Below are 20025 nucleotides of genomic sequence, written 5' to 3' on the forward strand. Positions count from 1 at the left end.
GTGGAAGAAAGCAAGCAAAAGGTGTCATCAGATGAGAAGAAACAGCAACTCAAACTCCGCTGCAGCCCATCTTTAAAACTCAGATACAACACACAGTCCTGCCATCTGGTGAGCAATTCGCTACTAACCAGAATGAAGTTGGACAACACCATCCTGCCCACTTTGAACCTACTAAACTCTAGATGCACCGTTAGATTTTTGTAGATTGCTTTGTAAAGTTGTTTCATCATCTCTTAGGCCGATTCCCACAGGGCAATGTACATCCCACCCTACATTTTATCTTCATAACAACCGTGTGAGGCAGGTAAAGCTGAGAGGCAATTAGTGGTCAAAGGATAAGGTAAGCTTTCAGCTGACTGGGGGGAATTGAAATCGAGATCTCCATGCTCTAAGTGCAACTTACAAAACCACTGACTCTCTCTAAAACATTTTTAAAAATAAAATAAAATAATGGAATTTGGAAGGAACTGGGGATGGGGAGCTTTAAAACCGAACCTTAACACAGCACTAGCTAGTATCTTTGCAAGCAGAACAGAAGCAAACAAGCTTACAAATGGGATGACAATTGTTTTGAGTCTCTTGTGCTCGCTTGTGTCCCAGAATGTGCTTATTCATCTGCTAGACTAGAGCTTCCTCTCCTTGGCTAAGCAGGATGTGTCTGGAGATGAATTCACTTTGCTTAATGAGGTGTCCAAGGTGATGTAATATACTCCGACTTTTCTCTCCTTATCTCAGACGTTGCCTTGGGCTTCCTGGCTGCTTCCCAACTTTCTTTCTAAGGCGCTTTCCTAGAGCTATGGCTGTGTGTGTGTTGTTCTGCAATCATGCCGGGAGAAGCTGAAACACTGGAACTGGGGCCCAGTATTCAGGATCACAAGAACCTGTGCTTCTCAATTCTATAAATCTAAGCAAGCCTCTAGTCCTTAAGAAAGTAAAGTTTGACCGTGCATGAGCCTGCAGCTTAGCAAAGCCATATAAAACTCTGGAGGTTTCACTTTGTGGAAAGAGGATTACTTCTTCACCCAGTGCATGCTTAATGTATGGGACTCATGGCCACAAGTTTGGGCAATGCTTTAAAAGGGGGACTGGGTACAGCCATGAACATAGCAATTGCTCCTATAATTTATCTACACTTCCTCATCTCACTGCTTTCCCCCATGGAAAACCACTCTTTAGCACTCAATCAGAGCAAACAGCAATTGGGTTTTCCACAAATTGCCATTTGCTCTCACTTAGAGCAAAGCAGTGGGGTTTCCCTGGGAAAGGCGCAGGGCAAGGGGGAAACCGCTCGGACCTGTGCTTTCTAGGGGACGAGCAGAAGTGTGGACAAGCCCTTAGTCACAGTAGGTAAAAAGAGAGCTAAAGTCCTCTCTATAAATAGATATAATTCATCTACAAAGTATACACGTTTGCAAAAAAAAAAAAAACTCCTACATTTCTGCTCGAATTCTGTCTTGTCTGTCTAAAAAGGGAAACAGCATCCCCCCCACCTTACGTTCCTAACATCTAGTGTGACCAAGAGAAACAATCTTAAACAACTCCTCACCCACAATAATACAACCACCAGACTTAACACGGACACTGGTACCAGAGCCTGCAATAAACCCAGATGCCAACTTTGCTGCCACATACACCCGGACAACATCATTACTGGCCCCAACAACATCCAACATACCATCTCAGGACTATTTAATTGCTCATCTTCTAACATTGTGTATGCCATCAAATGCCAACAGTGCCCTTCAGCTCTCTATATTGGACAAACAGGCCAAACCCTACGCCAAAGGATAAATGGACATAAATCTGACATCAGGAACCATAAGACAGAGAAACCAGTAGGAGAACACTTCAATCTCCCAGGACATTCTATACAAGATCTCAAAGCAGCTGTTTTATTACAGAGAAATTTCAGGAACAGACTGGAAAGAGAAGTTTCTGAATTGGAACTCATTACCAAGCTTAAAACCATGGAGCCACCTGGGATGAATAGAGACATCGGATTCTTATCTCATTATGCATGATCAAGCTTTCTTTAGCGCTCCAGCCCTTGCTTTTCCCCCCAGGACTAATTGCAGTAATCAGCAGTCGTTAACAGCCATCTCAGGTTTTCCACTCACATCAGCCCATCACCCATTCCCACCCACCCACCCCCACCACCCTCTGTATATATATAAGGGTCTGGCACTTCTGTTTCTAGTGTATCTGAAGAAGTGTGCATGCACACGAAAGCTCATACCAAAATAAAAACTTAGTTGGTCTTTAAGGTGCTACTGAAGGAATTTTTTTCTATTTTGCAAGAGAAACAAGATATCGTGTGGGTCCATGCAGATCAAATCAGGATTGAGTCTCAATGTGTAAGCAGGCTGCTAGAGGGGAGGTTTGTTGACCCCTACCCCCCAAATATCCCTGATGTACTCATTTACTTTCTCCCATATAAATGAATGGCTACTGCTCAATTTTATAGGGGGAAAACTGCTGTGCTGCATTTCAGGACATGTTCTGCACAGCTTTTAAAGGTCCAGGAGCCCTATCTTCTTTTGCATCTTGTCGCCCTAGAATTAGCAGTCCTCCTATCAAGGTTAACCCTTGGGACAATATATTTGGAATAGAAGGGAAGCGCTTCATTTACAAAGCCTTTGCCATTTTCCCTTTCACACAACATAGAATATTGTTCACAGGCACGGGAGGAATTTTGCAGTCAGACTCAAGAGCAGAATCCGCATGGGTCAAACGCTGGTGGAGCTTTTGCCCTGGAAGCAAGCGATTAATACTGTATTTTGAAAAGAGTGTAACAAGGTCAAGCAATTACAGCCCTGCGATAGAGGAACAGAAAGGAGACTGTGTACTTTCACTCTCTAAACTTTAATGGGGGTCAGGGCGACCCAGGTAGCAACCCAACACATGGTGGTGGGTGAGGAATAAAGATTTCCCAAACATTGTACTTCAGCGTTTCTCAATTATGAACTGAAATGTGCATGTCCAGCACCAGAAGGAAGACACATCTTGGCCTGCAATTTAAAATCTGAATTATGAGACCAGTGTAAACTACACTACATACTTTTGCATAACTGATTCATCTTTGCTATTTTACATAATATATTGTGGCTTTGCAAGCTATGGGAGGGGCAAGGATGCTGAAGCTTCTCCTACAACCACCAAAAATCTTGTTCAGCCACCTTCGTGGCTTTGAAATTTCAGCAGGCCATTGCCTATATGCTTTCCAGAATATTTCTGTTATCATAAGGACTAGAAACATCTCTCTCTCTCTCTCTCTCTCTCCCTCTCTCCCTCTGTGTGTGTGTGTGTGTGTGTGTGTGTGTGTGTGTGTGTGTTTAGGGTGAGATTCTGAAGAAGGCAGAGACTGCACCGACTACCCCATTCTAATCTTGCACTCCTATGGGATTTTGGGATACCGCAGAGGCTGACGTGCATTCTCATCCTTGGAATAATTCTGGGGTTTTTTTCTGGGTTATAACACTGCAGAGTTCAGATGTTTTATTTATCCGAGGGTGAAAGAACTTCCTGCCTCCAACAGCTAATCCCTCTCGTAGTTAACTGTGCTTGTTAAAAAAAAATGCTCCTGATCTCTTGAATAAATACACTCTTAACTACTTTGTGTCTGATAAATATTTAGAAGCCAGGGGATATTGTTGATTAAAGAATAACATCCACTTTGGGGAAACCAGTTAGCAGAAATACAATGTTTAAAAATTGCAGCTTTTGCTTTCGCCTGACTCTCCAAATTATAAGGAAATTAGTATTTCAAAGTTGCTGTTGTTGTATGCATAAGGCTTGCTTCTTGTGGGGAAAATATTTATATTTAGATGCTAGCATCAGCCTGGATGGTAATCATATTGCAAAGCCTCGCCTACATGTCTAGATGGGATATAGGGAACTGTTTTCTACCAAGTCAGACTGTTGGTTTGTCTAGCGCAGTATTGTCTACACTGACAGGAAGTGGCTGCCCAGGGTTTCAGACAGGAAGTCTTTCCCAGTCCTACCTGGAGATGCCAGGGATTGAACCAGGAATCTTCTACACGCAAGCCAGACGCTCTACCACTGAGCTGCAGCCTCTCCGCTATGCATTTTACAAAATTCAACGGAAGCTTTTTGGTTACACAAAAAACAAAACAAAACCAAGAACCACAACCTCTCAAGAGCCACAAGCACGAATCTCCTCGAATATTCGCCAACATTTTTATTTCACAGCAGACCTTAATGTATCATCTTTCCGCCAGTACAGTGGTGCCTTGCTTAATGAATGCCCTGCTTAACGAAATTTCCGCTTAACGAAATGATTTTTCGAGTGGAGCTTGCCTCGCTAGACGAATGCGCTTTACGAAAAATTCGTCTAGCGAATCGCGGTTTCCCATAGGAATGCATTGAAATTCAATTAATGCATTCCTATGGGGGAAAAAAAGTCGGGAAAAATTCAGTGCATTCCTATGGGATTCGCTAGACGAATTTTTCGCTATAAGAAAAGACCCGTGGAACGAATTAATTTCGTCTAGCGAGGCACCACTGTACATTAACAACAATACAATGCATGACAGTGACACATTTTCAAAACTGGAACAGGTCAGCATCCTTGCAAGGTGATTACGTGGGCGTCTCTCATTTTCCCTGGAGATGGAAGTCCCATAAGGGATAAAAATTCCAGAGGAACCCCCGTGTTTCCAGTAGAGACAGATGTTCTCTTATTGAGGTGGTACTTGGTGGGGACACAGGAGAGGGCCTTCTCGGTTGTTGCTCCCAGACTTTAGAACTCCATTCCTAGAGAATCTAGACTTGTCCTTCTGCCAGCAGGTGAATACTTTCCTCTTCCAACAGGGTTTGGGAACTGGCTGCTTTTAATGAGGGGGCTGGTGCCATGCTGTTTTTGTTGTTGTTGACTTTTAGAAGACATCTGAAGACAGCTCTGTTTAGGGAAGTTTTTAATGTTTGAAGTTTTATACTGGTTTTAATGTTCTGTTGAAAGCTTCCCAGAGTGGGGAAACGCAGCCAGATGGGCATGGTAGAAATAAATTATTATTATTAATTATTATTTAGTGTGAATATTCTATTAATGTTTTAATTATTATTTTCTTCTGTGTCTTTAGCTTCAGATACCTGAAGAAGTGTGCATGCACACGAAAGCTTATACCAAAATAAAAACTTAGTTGGTCTTTAAGGTGCTACTGAAGGAATTTTTTTATTTTACTTCGACCCAGACCAACACGGCTACCTACCTGTAACCTTATTTTATATGTAAGTGGCCTTGAGTCCCTGGCAGGGAAAAGGCAGAGTATAAATAGAAGAAGAAGAAGAAGAAGAAGAAGAAGAAGAAGAAGAAGAAGAAGAAGAAGAAGAAGAAGAAGAAGAAGAAGAAGAAGAAGAAGATCCTGTCGAATTAAAAGGGACTTATTTCTAGTTAACTGTGTGCAGAATTTCAGCCTCAGTGTGGTGAAAGCTTTAGTTTTCTCTGTATGAGCCTTCTAAGGAAGGGCCTCACTGAAACATACCGTGAGGTATTTCAAGACCTGACATTGATCAATTGCATGATTTATCTACTGACTAGTGAAATTTGAGAGGCTTCTTTCCAAAGACCAGCACTTTGGTTTTCAAACAGTTTGTGGTTAATTGCTCCTCTTTACAGTATTTGCTGAGTTTGGATAACATCCTTTCTAGGCCCACATAGGTATAGGGGAGTAGGATCACATAATCAGGGAGTTGTACACATGACTCCATCAGAATTCTTTTTGTGCCCTATTTATGCGTACGTCCGCTCCTGGGCATTGACAAAACACAGCACAACAAGAATATTAATGCAGTTGTAACTACAGCAACCTTATTTAGAGGAGTTTGTTGTTGTTGTTGTTTGTGGAGTTATCATGGTGCACAGGCACCCCAATAAAGAAGGGGGCATGAGAAGAGACATGGAAGGAGACATGAATGAAGTGAAAGCTTCAGCAAACTGCTTATGCACAGTTGTGTATATGAAATTCAGAAATTAAAACTGGAACTTTGGAATGCATTGCTTCCCCTGAAAAACCTGGGGAATCCCAATATCTGGGTAGAAATTCCAATGCGGAGAACTTTAGAAGCATCTCCTAGCCCCTGATAAAATAGTGTCTCTTAACCACAAGAAATGTAAAAAACATGTAACTGCTGGACTCTTGGTTATTTTCACATTAGCTGTCACCTGCCAGCAGGAATTTTGTCAGGTTTCATCAGAGGGTAAGCAGGCCAGACCACTCTATCAGTTCTGCTAAAAGACCAATTTTACTGGGCCTATCCTTCCTCAGCTGCCACCTGACAGCAGACATTTGGTCAGGCTGCTGCAGGGAGAGAATAGGACGTACTGTTGTCCAGTGCCACTGGGCCCTGACATGGCAGAAGCCAGGGAGACCAACAATAGGAGGCACCAGAACCAGTGACAGGCAGAGTCGACAAATTCTAGTTTCCTCCCTGCAGAGTTGTTTAGAGATTAAGGCGGAGGAAGCTGCTATACAGGACAGCCTCCTAAACTGGTTGCCAGTAAGATGGTAGGCAGGTAGGGGGGCAGGTAGGGGGCTGGCTGAGGACAGACTGAATTTGGTTGGGCACTGCTTCGTTCGCCCTAAAGGATCAACCTCCAACCGCCAAATCTAGATGCTCAGCCCTCGGCATCTCTGAACTCCTGAGCTTATTATGCCGAGTACCATTCAGTCATCACAAGCTAAAAGCATGTTGCTTCTTTAAGAGGCCGGGAAATGCTTGCTCCATATCTCAGAGGACGGAGGTGGTGATCCGTCTGGATCTGTCTGGAAAGCAGGCTGGTGATGGTGAACCAGAAGACTGAAGAACTAAGATCAGCAGGGTTATAAGACAAGATGGAACCCTATTGGTCCACTGCGTCACCTGACACCTGCTAAGCTGACACCAGCAATATCACCTCTTGGGTCATCAAGTCTTGATGAATAGTGGAGAGCAGGTTGGCAGCTCCCTTTCCTGCCATGACAACTGTCAGGGTTGTAGTGACTACTCTTGAGTAACGACCTTCCACATGCTTGTCTTTCAGACGTTTTTATTGGTGCACATTATTTACAGTGTAACGAACTGCTGATTCCATGTCTACCCGCTCAAGTCAGATTCCTGCACTGCCCCCCTCCGCGTTCTGGACCAACATAAAAGCCTCGGAACTGAGAAGTGCCTCCCTTTCCTCCTCCTCCTCCTCAATTCCGGTGTCGGGGGGACAGGTCTTCTGTCTGACCGATTCCTGTCCTCTCTTTCCGCCTCCCTCTCCTCCTGCCTATGGAGCAGGGGCTCTTGGATGTTGCCAGAGCCCTGGCACTCCCTCTCCGTTTCCTGACTCCCTCCATCAGACCCTTCGCTCTCATGACTGCTGGGAGACGGGCTGCTTTGGATGAAGGGGGGGGTTCTCTATAAGCCCTCCCCCTTACAACAACAGTGCCTGGGTTTTATTTCTGAAGTCCTTGGCTCAAGACCCCTGGGACTATACACTGACACAGCATCCAGATCTTTTATTCTGATGATATCACCAGATAACATGGATAGCTAGCTGCTGGTTGCTCTTGTGTGGCTTTTCTGCAAGGGACACTCTTGGCTGGGATGCCTTCGGGATCTGACCTTCCAGTAAGGTATGAAACCACGTGAATATCTCTTCAGAGGTGGCACAGTAAATTCCAGACTGTCTCTCATGATAAAATGTATCAGGTGACCTAATTCATCTACTGTCTTGTTCAGAACTAAAGTGAGCGATGTGGTCACAAGCCCTGCATCTCAGGGTCGAAATTTCAGCATAGCTGTTTTAGAGGTCAGAGCTCCTAATGTATTTCTCTCCCTCCCTCTTGGCAACAAGATTTGTACTGCCAAGCAAGCACGTTAAGAATTTTCAAAATCACACACCACAAAACTCCCCTCTGAGTGACAGGTGGCATCACATGGTTCCTTGGTGTCACCTCACATGATGCAACAGGGGTACAATTACATTTTGTTGGCAATCGCTGGGACTCCTGACAGTGTGCCGTTAACGAGACACTCCATCGTTCCTTAATAACTTGCCAAGCCACAGTTTGCTGTATTAACCCCGTGACCTTCATTTCCATCTGAAATGCGCCAAGCCATTTTGCAAGACCTAACCGTAAACAGCATTATGCAAGGGTGGATAGTCCCGAAACCATTTCGGCGCAAGTGTGTGGGGCTCATTTCACCCATTCCCTGATTCTATCAGACCCTTGACGGCATTTGTCAACGACACTCCAAATGCAATGAGATTACAGTTGTGCATCATCATCACGGTGCTAAAGAGAGCTATGCAGACCCTAATTTGGTGGCCGTGGTCAAGATATTCAATTCCGCAGGGATGAATAACATAACCTGATGGGAAACTGGCAGCCTCGCCATAGTACTGCAATGTGCCAGAATGCATTTCAGGAAGTATGAGATAATGCCAAAGGCTTAGGAATCGCTGACATGCCTTTCCAGCTACAGATGTTAACACCTAGATGATCACTCATATCTTAAATTCAAGCCAAGATGAAGTTATTCTATACTGGAAGTATTCTACCGAGGCCTGGCTAGCTAGCTAGGAGAGCTTTGTAGAAACACAACCAGCTTATAGATCTCAATAGAGCAATACATTTAAAGGCTGGATAAGCAAGGATCGCATTTGGGGTGGCTTCCAAGTTTTTGGACTACAACTCCCATTATCCCTGACCATTGGCCATGCTGGCAGGGGCTGATGGGAGTTGAATTCCAACAACATCTGGAGGGTACCAGTATAGAGGATTGTAAGGTCTCCTTCTCACACATACACGTGAGCTGCTTCTCTTTTGTGCTACCCTACATGGCTGTGGGGTATGTGTGTGAATTCTGCAATGATGTGCATGGGTACAATTGCATGAGAAACTTGGGTGGTAGCCTACATGGTCCCATTTCTCTCTCTCTCTCTCTCTCTCTCTCTCTCTCTCTCTCTCTCTCTCACACACACACACACACACAGAGAGAGAGAGAGAGAGAGAGAGAGAGAGAGAGAGAGAGAGACTGCATGAAATACCATTCAGATGAAGCTGTTTCCATGTGGTTGCATGCCTGTATGAAGGCTGGCATTCCAGGTTTTGGGCAAAGACTACATCTTCAGAGCAGGAGCTATAACACACACAGGCAAATGCTATGTCTCAGCCTCAGGTACACAACACAGTGTGACCAATTCAAGAGCACAAGCCTTTGAACCATGGTACCTGAAAAGAGATCCATGGACCCCCAACTCCCTGCCACACCACCACTTGAAAAGGCAACACAAGAGATGCACTACCACCCTCTGAATCTAGAACATGACTGTAGTCTTCCAGTTCCTGCCAAGACAAGCTCCTGTGCTGCGTGTTGAGGATACTGAAAAGAGGCCCCCGAGGGTTTCTGTCTCAGTGTCCTGGTGCACAGAGCATTTTCTGTGTCCAGTGCTATCACCTCTGCCTTTCCCCGCCTGAGGTGTGTTCCCTGAGGAAGGGTAAGGAAGGAGGCAGCAGCAATAACGGCTACTCAAGGGTCTTTGAAAACACAACTCTAATCTGTTTGCTTCTGAGCAGGGCTGAGTTTTGTTCTGATCAACTTTGCACACAGTCGACTGGAGGATTTCATGTTTGTGAGCTTCTCTGATAGGTTTTCTTGTGACATACACAATGAGTCTGCATGAGGAATAACACATGTGGAGGGCACCTTCTAGGCTAGGTTCCAGGCTCAAAAGCCACAATGTCCTAAACATGAGCCCTGGAGACCCTGAAAACCAGCGGCTGTTGTGAATGGGGAGGCATGGCATGGCGGCGGAGAAACTCTTTCCAAAAGAAGAAAATGCCTTGTCATACTTACCACCAGGTTCCCAATCACCATGACCAGTAAAAAGACCAGAAGACACAGAGGTTGCCCGGCCACTTTCATACAGTCCCACATAGTCTCGATCCATTCGCCACAGAGGATGCGGAAGATGATGAGGAAGGAGTGGAAGAAGTCGTTCATGTGCCAGCGGGGCAACCGATCCGTGGTGCTGATTCTCGTGACGTGCTTGTAGTACAGGTCCCCAAAGAGCTGCATGCCAACCACGGCGAAAATGAAGACGATGATGGCGAGAACGAGAGTGAGGTTCCCCAGAGCACCCACAGAGTTTCCGATGATTTTAATGAGAGTGTTTAAGGTTGGCCAAGACTTCGCGAGCTTGAAGACCCTCAGCTGTAAACCCAAAAAACACAAGACAACAACTGAGAACTTGCAGATAAACAAACACACAAGACAATTCTGCGTCTGGACAAGAAAAACACAGGAGGATGCATTCAAAATGCTAAACCGCACAAGGAGATTTGATTAGAAATCCACTGCGCTGGGATCCAGGCTGAAACACTTTTGCTGCCGCTCAGCAGCAGAGCATACACTTTGCCCACAAAAGATCCCAGATTCATTCCCTGAAGAGTTGCTGCCAGTTAGTGTAGACAATATTGAGCTATATGGCTCAATGTTCTAATTCTCTATAAGGCAGCTTCTGACATTCCTCACACCCAATACAGAGCAGAGAACCCAATGGGTTACTTCACAAAAGGGATACAATGGGCTGCCTGACTCCTTTTGCTGTACCAGTTGGGTTGATTTTGTTGCGATGGAAAGTTTTTAGAGAGTAGAATAGAACAGGTAGAAACGCCCCTCTCCCCTTACCCAATTAGTCCTAGAGCAGGCATAGGCAGACTCTAGCCCTCCAGATGTTTGGGACTACAATTCCTATCATCCCTAGCTAACAGGACCAGTGGTCAGGGATGATGGGAATTGTAGTCCCAAAACATCTGGAGGGCTGGAGTTTGCCTATGCCTGTCCTAGAGCATCTTCTGTTACAGAAGAGGATATGTGTGTTTGGGCAAGAGAGAGGTATACAAGAAGCAGAGCAAACTAACAGGGCCCCATAATCTAAGCTATTTATATGTCATGGCCTGCCTCTGGAACCCCCGGCATATTTAAAGCAAATAGTAAAAACCACTGGCTCTTCCATATCTGTCCCATCTATTCTCCACAGTGTTGATATTTGCTTTGAAAAAAAAGCAAACAGACAAATAAATTATTAATCTTGCCAAGTGCTCCTGTCTTTTAGGTACATTTCAGCACCCTTTTGCCCTATGAGTGCTGCTGCTTTTTGGTGCTATTATCCATCTTCTTCTATGCCTTCAGAAACCTCGGCGTCATTTGCCCACAAACGAGGTCTGGCTGTGGAGGTTCTTGTTTTTTGAGCTTCTGAGACATCATCACACCGCTGCTGTGTGACACTGGCAAAGCCATGTGGGTCACCAACCAAGGCCAATTGGGTGACATGTCAGTGTGGACAACTGAGGGCAAAGACTGCAAGAGCCATGTAGAAAATGGGAAATAGAGCTGAGAATAAGCACATCAAAGCAATATGAACCAATAGACACCAAACAAAAGTAAGCCGTTTCAGCTTAGCCATAGCAGGTTACCCTGTAGTCTGAAAACTGTTACTTTCAAATGGTCTTATTGTGAAAAAGAGAAACAAGAAGCCATTTTTTAAATAATGCATGACAGAGCCGCAGTTTTCAGGTGAAAGAGTCGTGTGATTAAACAAATCCCCTCTAAAAACTGGTAAAAGGTGTTGCAATGGGTGTGCAAGACGGAGACAGACAGACAAGCAGACAAGCAGACGTAATACTTTACCAGTCTGAAGGAGCGTAACACAGACACATTTCCCATGCTGGAAAGACTAAGTTCCATCAGGCTTAGCGTGACAATTATACTGTCAAAAATATTCCAGCCTTGCTGAAAGTAGTAATAGGGATCCAGAGCTATGAGTTTGAAGACCATTTCAGCCGTAAAAATCCCAGTGAAGACCTGTGGAAAGGAACAGAATGCTAACCTGTAAGCAGGCTTCTCCCATCCCAGGTGGCTCCCTGCAATTGTGAGAGCACAGCTGGAGGAAGAGGGGTGCTTTCCTCCCAAAACTTCCTTTCTCACCTGCTGCAGGGCGCTAGATGCCTTAAAGTATTAGACAAACACCTGAGCTGTTTGAATCATGAACCCTCAATCTCAGGGGCATGGGTGTGAGCCCCACATTGGGCAAAAAGTTCCTGCATTGCAGGGGGTTGCCCCCTCCCCGGTTCCTTTCCAACTCTACAATTCTAGGAGAGTAACTGGATCCCTTCTGGGCTCACTCCGCACATGCAGAAGCATGAAGTGGGAGTGGAAAGGGTTCAGGAATGACCGGCTCAAATTTGAGACCTTCTGGAAAGAACATATGTTGCATATCAGTGAGACATGGTCTACCCCCTGCTGCATTCCACAATGGCATCCCAGCCCATAATGCCACCTGCAGCCTAAAGCAGTCCAGTCCAGTCTAGCACCTCAAGATCCTGCCACTTTATTTTGCTGCGAGGGTGGACTAAGTCTTAGAGGGTTTTTACAAAATAGTTTTAGCCAATAGTATTTCTTAGAGTGCTGAATGGCACTATTTGGCGGGAAGAAGCTCCAATGAAAATCCTTATTATTACATATTTTTACATAGCTGCTTATTTGTATATATTTTAAAATTTTATATATGGGTGTTGTTGTTTTTATGGCCTATATTTGTAATGCCTAAAAATGGTTTGGTGAAGTAAGGAAAGAATTTACAGAAGATTGGATGCCATACAGTCAATAGCCATGTTAGCTAAAAGGAACTTCAAGATTCCACTGCGTAAGTGAGGAGCATCCGCAGGCAACTGGCCAGCCGCTGTTGGAAACAGGATGCTAGCCTGGACAGGCCCTTGTTGCTCTGGTTCTCCTTGCCTGAAAACACTGCATCCATGTTGAGAAGAACCTGCTTACCAGATTACCGATGTTGAGCACGTTCTCGAATTCCTCCGTCATCTTGTAGTGATCCATGGCCATGAAGAGAGTGTTCATCACAATGCAAAGGGTGATTGTGAGGTCACTGAAGGGGTCCATGATGATGAACCTCACTTTCTTCTTGATCAACAGCCACAGCGGGCAACACTCCCAAATGAGAAAGCGGACAGCAAAATGATTCCAGCAGGGGGGACACTTCTGTTGGGATTCCTCAAGCTCTAAGTGAGAAGGAGCAAGGCACACGACGCAGAGGTGAGCAGATGGCAGGCAAGCAAGGAAACAGACACATTCCATTGAGCTTTTAAACTTCTCCATTCAGCTGTCAAGACTCTCTACCCAACCACACCTTCTCCCAAGGCCACATCCTCCAAACTGCCATGGCTCTGCACCTTCATTTTTTTGCCTGGTTGGAATATGTCCCTGAACTGTGGGGATGTGGCTGTAATTCTGCATGGCTGCAACGCAGCATAAGTGGCGGTTCCCTCGCTACAAGAAGCCAAGTTACAGGGAACCAGGCAGAGGGCCTTCTCGGTAGTGGCACCCACCCTGTGGAATCCCTCCCACTAGAGGTCAAAGAGAACAACAATTACCAGACCTTTAGAAGGCATCTCAAGGCAGCCCTGTTTAGGGAAGCTTTTAATGTTTGATGGATTTCTGTATTTTAGTGTTTTGTTGGAAGCCGCCCAGAGTGGCTGGGGGAACCCGGCCAGATGGGCGGGGTATAAATAATAAATTATTATTATTATTATTATTATTATTATTATTATTATTATTATTATTAGCCAAAGTAGCAGTTACATCTGTTGCTCTGCTCACAATTGCTTCCAGCCCTATCCACCACTGGCAAGTGCCCCCCCCAACCCCAGAAGGCTGCTCAAAATGGAATGCAGCCACCAGGCTTACATAGGCCCCCCATCTCTGATTTAAACCCAGTTATATTTCTTCAAAAGGACAACTTACACCTTCAGGTGCGTTGCTTCATTTCGATCATCTGCTATTGATATTGCCACTGCCGCCACGCACTGATCTACACAGCGGCAGTGATATGCTAGTTAATAGCAACCTAGGATTTATTCCCTATTATGATATCAAATATTAATATATATAATAATATATTGTCTACTAAGTTCCACAGCAAGTGGCAGAGCACATGCTTGATTCATTTATTCATTAAATGCCTTCGTTTCTGCCCTGCTTTGGATAGAGAACACTTGGCAGCTTACAACAGAAGCATACTGTACTTTAAAAACACACACCCATATTTACAAAGAGCCTTAGAACCAACACATTGCTGAAAATACAGTAAACAGAGACTATAATAACTCTCTGCAGAATCATACCACAGAAATGACATTCAAAAGCCTGCCACTTGCTCTGCAGTTCAGTAGAATGGAGGCAAAACCACCCCAAAGCATCCATTGGCAGGGAAGAGGGCTAAAATTGTGACAGTATCTGGACTGGAGCCTGGATAGTTCAGTTGGTTAGAGCGTGGTTCTGATAACGCCAAGGTTGCAGGTTCGATCTCCATATGGGCCAGTTGCATATTCCTGCATTGTAGGGGGTTGGACTAGCTCAGGGCTTAGGCAAACTCCGGCCCTCCAGATGTTTGGGACTACAATTCCCATCATAGAATCGTAGAGTTGGAAGAGACCACAAGGGCCATCCAGTCCAACCCCTTGCCAAGCAGGAAACACCATCAAAACATTCTTGACATATGCCTGTGAAGCCTTTGCTTAAAGACCTCCAAAGAAGGAGACTCCACCACACTCCTTGGTAGCAAATCCCACTGCCAAACAGCTCTTACTGTCAGGAAGTTCTTCCTAATGGCCCTCTTAGCTAGGGATGATGGGAATTGTAGTCCCAAACATCTGGAGGGCCAGAGTTTACCTATGCCTGGACTAGCTGATCCTTGTTGTCCCTTCCAACTCTACAATTCTATGACCTTATTCTTTGCAGTAGACATGAATTACTGCTAGCGTTAGCCGAAGAAAGACAACAAATAGTTTTTTGAAGCAGACATGCAAGATCAGTCACATGTGTGCTAATCTTAATAATAATAATAATAATAATAATAATAATACCCCGTCCATATCTGGTGTGTGTGTGTGTGTGTGTGCGTGCACGCGCGCAACAACACAGGCATATAATACAGTGAGAAGAGCCATAAATCAGTTGCAGAGCACATGTGTTAGAAGCAGAAGGTCCAGCTTCAACCCTGGTGCATCCAAGTGAGAAGACCAGCCAGCAGGTGAAGCCAGACACCTCTGCCGGTAACCCTAAAGAGGCGCTGCCAGTCAAAGTACAGATGGTCAAACAGCCTGACGTGCACAACGGCAGTTTCCTGCATCCCACTATCGGTTGTTGTAAACAAAAGCGGAATCCAACCTTGTCCAAATGACCTTGCTTCCTGCCGCTTGGCCAACTTTGGCACCACAGTGTGACATGGCAAATAACCGCATCAGCTATATGTCTGTTCCTTACTAGCTTTCGTTTCTGAAAGCCACGGCAGTCTTGACAGCCTTTGTTAAAGGTGACCCATGCAGAAATGCTTGGGCCACTGCCATCTTACATTTCTTCGTGGTTGATACAGAATTTAACAAGATCTCTCTCTCTCTCTCTCGAGCACAGCAAGGTCAGGAATCACTGGATTGTTTAGATAAAAAATCCCCCAACCCCAAACCACAGCATCTTATTCTTCTCAGGCCTGGTCCAACATATGTAGCATAAGGCTAAGGTGGCAATGCACTACATCATTTCTGAATATAGAGCAGGGTGTGTGTGTGAGAGGCAGTCACAATTTTAAATAAGCTCCCAAATTAAAAGCAAACCCCCAAATCTTGCAAATAGAATCATAGAAAGCCAGCAGAGCAGGCAAACTGCTGGATGAGAACATTTTTCTGTTTCATATTCCATTTTTTATATGTTCGTTTTCTGTGGGTAGAAGGCAGGATGCAAAGGTTAAGAAGATAAATAAAATAAATGTTTTATTCCCCACATGGTGTTTGAACTGACGCAGTCCACTAGCCAGTTCAGCACACACCAGTCTTAGACAAGAACTTCCAAATAATAGCAGAAATTTCAGACACTTAGCCAGATTCCATTTTGGAGATTTTTGTGTGGGTGTGCAAAGCTTCTTTCCTTCGTAAGTTCATAATTAGCAGCATTCATGCAGTGCTGATAAGCACAGCACATCTATCAGCTCCCTCTACAGAAAAGCAAACCTTGGAGGAGAAATTCTGAGGGCAGATCCTTGCACCCAAAGTTGGGCAGGAGATGCAGGCAGGAAAACCAGACAGCAGTAATCAATAAATAATATTTAAAATTAAATGGAAGACGGAAGAAAGGATCTTCTGATACCTAAATTAAAACTACAGGCTTAAGAAATATATTTTTGACGATGCTTTGCCTCCACAAGGAAGACTTTTGGCCAAAATGGGTTGGACAACCTTTAAGCTCTAAATCAGGGTTTCCCAAACTTCAGTCTCCAGCTGTTCTTGGAGGAAAACTCCCATCATTCCTGGCCACTGGCCCTACTAGCTAAGGATGATGGGGGTTGTAGTCTAGAAACAGCTAGAGACCCAAGTTTTGGAAACAATATTGTTTTGCGGATTACGAGTGCTATAATGCTTTGTGAATTTTATAACATGACTCTTCTTGTGGTTGCGCTGTTTAGCCTGCTTTTAAACTGTTTTGTTAACAGTGTTTTATAGAAGGTGGTTGTTTTAACTTCTGATGTTCCACTGTGTTCTTATTTATTGCATGTAAGCCGCACTGTGACTCGTGTGAGCGGAAAGTGGCATAGAAATATAATAAATGAATGAAAATGAATAAATGGCCACATACAGGCTGTGAACCCACTGACTTCTGAGAAAGCGTGCCTAGGATTGCACTGCCAAGTACCCAAAGCTAGATACCAGGTTTCCATGGAATTGAGAGAAGTAAGGAGGATGCCATCAAATTTGGGAGTGTGGGAGGGAAAGGCTTAGAACTGGTCTGGGGAAGGAAGTTCAAAGCGCAATCACAGTCATGTTCCATGGAAAGTTACAGGGGAAGCTATACGGCCATCTCTTGCAGATGCTCCCATATCAAAGGTCCTATCCGGTGCGAAGCAACTGAGCTAGATGGACCACGGCCTGCCATTCTCTCAAGATTCTCTGACTGTACTTAGAGAGAGCAGCTGGACTTAATGTCTTACCTTCCATGGCACTGGTAATAATGCTGACGGCACTCACAGCTCGTTGCCTTTGGAAACGTCCCTCGGATTGATCCACAGAAAGGCGGTGGGGTGACAGAAGCTGCTTCTTGTTCACTTCTTCAGATGGAGTGGTCTGTTTCAACAAATGCATCCAGTTAGTAACACACGAACCCCGATTTGTTTTATTAAATTGCCGGCTGGTTTCCATTTTTGGCCCTTCCAAAAGAAGCAGAGGCATCGGTTGATATGCTCGAGGAGACTAGCCTTTTATGTGCCTTTATCATATGGGACAGCTCAGTTGGTAGAGCACGAGACTCTTAATTTCAGGGTTGTGGGTTCAAGCCCCCACTTTTGAGCAAAAAGATTCCTGCACTGCAGGGGGTTGTACTAGATGACACTTGCGGTCCCTTCCAACTGTGAGTTCTAAGGAAGTCAGTGCTCACTCAGCCTTTTAAGCTGCAGTTGTGTACAACAACACGTTGATAGCAGGAGGGGAGATACAATAAGATGCTTTATAAAGCCTGGAAGGAGAGTCTTTGCCTGGTGCCTAGAGGATAACCATGCTGGTGCCAGGCAGGCCTACCTGGAGAGGGAAATCCACCAAGAGTGCTGCCACAACTGAAAAGGCTCTGTCTTTCCTGGTTGCCACCTGCCTTATTGTGAATAGTGGCAGGATAGTGGGCACAAGGGACCCAGGTGGCGCTGTGGTTAAACCACTGAGCCTAGGGCTTGCTGATCAGAAGGTCGGCGGTTCGAATCCCTGTGACGGGGTGAGCTCCCGTTGCTTGGTCCCAGCTCCTGCCAACCTAGCAGTTTGAAAGCACATCAAAATGCAAGTAGATAAATAGGAACCGCTACAGTGGGAAGGTAAACGGCGTTTCCGTGTGCTGCTCTGGTTCACCAGAAGTGGCTTTGTCATGCTGGCCACATGACCTGGAAGCTATACGCCGGCTCCCTCGGCCAATAATGCGAGATGAGCGCGCAACCCCAGAGTCAGTCACGACTGGACCTAATGGTCAGGGGTCCCTTAGTGGGCACTTGGCAGAATATGGTCTCAATATGACCTCAGCACAAATTCCAGTTGACATGGGAGCTGATGTTCCTCCAGAGACCTTAGTCTTTAAGCTGTTTGTGGCCTTTAAAGGTAAGCACCAGCACTCCCAATTTTGTTTGTAAATGGACCAGAAGCCAGATGGGAATCAAGTGTGAGATATACAACTAAGGAGGGAAGGGCAGGGAAGGAAACATGACCTAGGAATTAAAATAGGCCCACAAATCCCAAGGGACAGTTCTGTTGCCTCTTGGCATAAGAAAATGTGCCCAAAGGTGCATTGCTTCATCTATTAGCCTCCTACAGATTGACTAGAAACCTAGGTAGGAAAAGTGTGAAGAAGCTAGAGGAGGGGGAATACACCAGGGAGTGAGTGGACCACATCTCTCTCCATTTGGACTGATTGAAAACGTTTCCCACTTGAATTGGTCTAATACCATGGAGACAAATAAATTGCTTTACAATTTACATGTAAATGAAGATCCATAGCACTATCAAGTGCATCTGTCTTTTGAGAGCTTGCGGTTGGAAAGTACGGCAACAAGGAGAGAGGCTGCACTCTAAAGCTATTTGGGCACTGGTGCATCTTAGAGGTGGAAGCAAATTTCAGAAGAGTGGAGGTTTGTAGCCCTCGCCTGCATTATGAGCCTCTGAAGCTCAGGTCTGAGCCACAATAGGTCCAACACTGCTACCAGCCAGCCCTCCCTTACGAAAGCAGGGAGTGGTTTTGGGGAGGACTGATAAAAATTGGGCATGGATATCCGGGGAATTTTTCAAGAGCATCGTTTGTTGCAAGGGTACACAGTACAATTCCTGGCACAATACATTAAACAGGTAGGCAACAACAACTTCCATGCACCAAGGAAGGAAGGAAGGAAGGAAGGAAGGAAGGAAGGAAGGAAGGAAGGAAGGAAGGAAGGAAGGAAGGAAGGAAGGAAGGAGGGCCGTCTCAAGCTGGTCGGGAGCCCTGGAGCCGTGGCACGGAGATCGCTCCGGCGCCCCCGCCCTGGTGGGTGAGCGCAGTGCACAGTGCCCTCCTGCCGGCCCGGCGCCCTGGCGCCCCGCGCCACCAAGACTACCCCTAGAGCCGGGCCTGGAAGGAAGGAAGGAAGGAAGGAAGGAAGGAAGGAAGGAAGGAAGGAAGGAAGGAAGGAAGAACACTTCTGAGCATGTTAAGCAGCTTCAAGCCCTAAGGATGAGTCTAACAATGCCCACTGTTCAGGGACTAGCAGGGGAAGCTGGGAGATCAATCTCCTCTGAGCTTGGTTTTCCAGAACTCAGAAAGACTCTGAACATTTTCTGGGAATTTTCCAAGAAAGCTCAGAAAAAGCAAAGTCATTATGAGGTGAGCCAGGTAAAGCTCGCCCATCAGTGACAAAGCTTTAATTTGCCATGTACATCGGGAGCTTTTAAAGCATTAAAGATTGCTCAAGCAGGCTACAATGTAAATGACAGACCTAATGCAACACAAGCACAAGAAATTGATGAGACTCGGGATGTAGCATAATGAACTATTGGCCTCGAACATGTAGGATTAAATCCCAGAATGTCATCACCAGGGAGTTCTCTCTGCAAAGAAATGAAGCACACACCCCCCCCCCCCAAACACTGATAAATTTTGCCAACCAGATCAAAACCCTTCTTGCTTGTCCTTAATTCCTTCTGAAACTTCACCCTCTGCATTTGCTTTGGGCAAAATCTAATGGCAACTTGTGTGTTACCTAGTTCTGGAAAGGCTGTGTGGTGGAGCTTCACACTTTTTTTTGTTTCTGTTTAGACTGAGAGCTTTATAGGACATGCAGACTCCACCTCTACCAGGCTTTCATCCAGGTCCTGATCCAGGCAAGTGTTCACATGAGTTTCCCTCTCCTCCCAAGTTGACGCATATACACCTAGCCAGGTACTTTGCCTGAAGCTCTTGCCTGAAATC

At 45.3% G+C, this 20025-nt stretch overlaps 1 protein-coding gene across 2 annotated transcripts in view; it reads right to left on the reverse strand.

Moving 5' to 3' along the window:
- Positions 1-20025, reverse strand: part of LOC118091630 (sodium channel protein type 5 subunit alpha-like) — a 295442-nt gene that overhangs the window by 105630 nt on the left and 169787 nt on the right. For both annotated transcript variants that reach the window (XM_088653462.1, XM_088653463.1), the window contains 4 exons: positions 17045-17177; positions 12829-13067; positions 11683-11856; positions 9847-10203 (listed from right to left, as the gene is read on the reverse strand). In XM_088653462.1, coding sequence (XP_088509588.1) covers positions 9847-10203; positions 11683-11856; positions 12829-13067; positions 17045-17177 — 903 coding nt within the window. The remainder of the gene's footprint in view (positions 1-9846; positions 10204-11682; positions 11857-12828; positions 13068-17044; positions 17178-20025) is intronic.

This window comes from Zootoca vivipara, chromosome 11, assembly GCF_965207765.1.
Source record: "Zootoca vivipara chromosome 11, rZooViv2.hap1.1, whole genome shotgun sequence".
Classification (NCBI taxonomy): domain Eukaryota; kingdom Metazoa; phylum Chordata; class Lepidosauria; order Squamata; family Lacertidae; genus Zootoca; species Zootoca vivipara.